Source organism: Brassica napus, chromosome C7 (assembly GCF_020379485.1).
Source record: "Brassica napus cultivar Da-Ae chromosome C7, Da-Ae, whole genome shotgun sequence".
NCBI classification, from domain to species: domain Eukaryota; kingdom Viridiplantae; phylum Streptophyta; class Magnoliopsida; order Brassicales; family Brassicaceae; genus Brassica; species Brassica napus.
The window spans coordinates 52,026,821-52,027,835 of NC_063450.1; the positions used below are offsets into that span (position 1 = coordinate 52,026,821).

Sequence of the window (1,015 nt, forward strand, 5' to 3'; positions counted from 1 at the left end):
GCCGACATCCTTACCAAGCCATTAGCAAGGATTATGTTCAAGCAAATGAGGAGCTTAATCGGAGTTCAAGAAATTGTTCTCCCTAATTCAAGTTGGAATTAAGGGGGTGAATGTTGGATAATTCCAAGCTTGTGGAAACTTAACATATTATTAGATGTTTAATATGTTAAGATAAACACAATAAGAAAACCTAGAAATAGGAAAATGAAGTTTCTATTTAGGTTAGGTTTGTGTTTTTCATATCCCACATGTTAAAGGGAATTGTCTTTCATATAAATATAGTTCTAATGGAGAGGTGTTCCATATGATCTGAAAGAAACATATTGAGAGCTTAAGTTTTGAGTAGTTTCTAAAGCTACTAAGAAAAGTTGTTCTTATAACTCTTTGTGTTTCTAAGAGATCTGAGATCCAGCTCTAGATCCAGCAAATGAACCGGCACCTGAACCACTCGAACTTGATGACGAACTAGAGCTAGATGATGATCCAGAACCTGAACCTGCACTGCACCAGAACCAGAGCCTGATCCACCGCCAAGACCAATCCCCAATCCAACGCCTAGACCGACCCCAATCCCACCTAGGTCAATCCCCAAGTCTTTTCTTGCCACTCGGCTCTCCGTTAACATAAGTAAACTTGAAATCACTAATAAACCAAGAAGAACTAGACATTGGACCCTGGCCATTTTGGAATTCTTCGTTTGTAAAAAGACCTTTGAAAAAAACTTGTGTGTAAACCTTGCCAATCAGTGTGTTTTGAGTTTGTAGTCACTTAATTAGATATAAGAGACAATAACATGTTCGGGTATTTATAGAAGCTTTAGGATAGAGACATAGAGTGAGCCATTACGTGTTTATCACCAAATTCAGCTTTACCACTTTGTCATTTTTAATTCATAGTTTACTCAGAATTACATTTAAAGAACCATGAATACCAATTAACCACATATGTAGGCTAAATATAAATTTTGATCGGTAACATATGTAAAATGATGAAATATGATGACTTATAAATTACA

The 1,015-nt window shown here is 36.1% G+C and overlaps 1 protein-coding gene across 1 annotated transcript; it reads right to left on the reverse strand.

Moving 5' to 3' along the window:
* Positions 1-290: 290 nt before the first annotated feature.
* Positions 291-1,015, reverse strand: LOC106408540 (serglycin). The gene is given in 2 exon segments (XM_013849291.2): positions 291-502; positions 505-1,015. Coding segments are annotated over 2 exon segments (288 nt in total). The 5' UTR covers positions 683-1,015; the 3' UTR covers positions 291-392.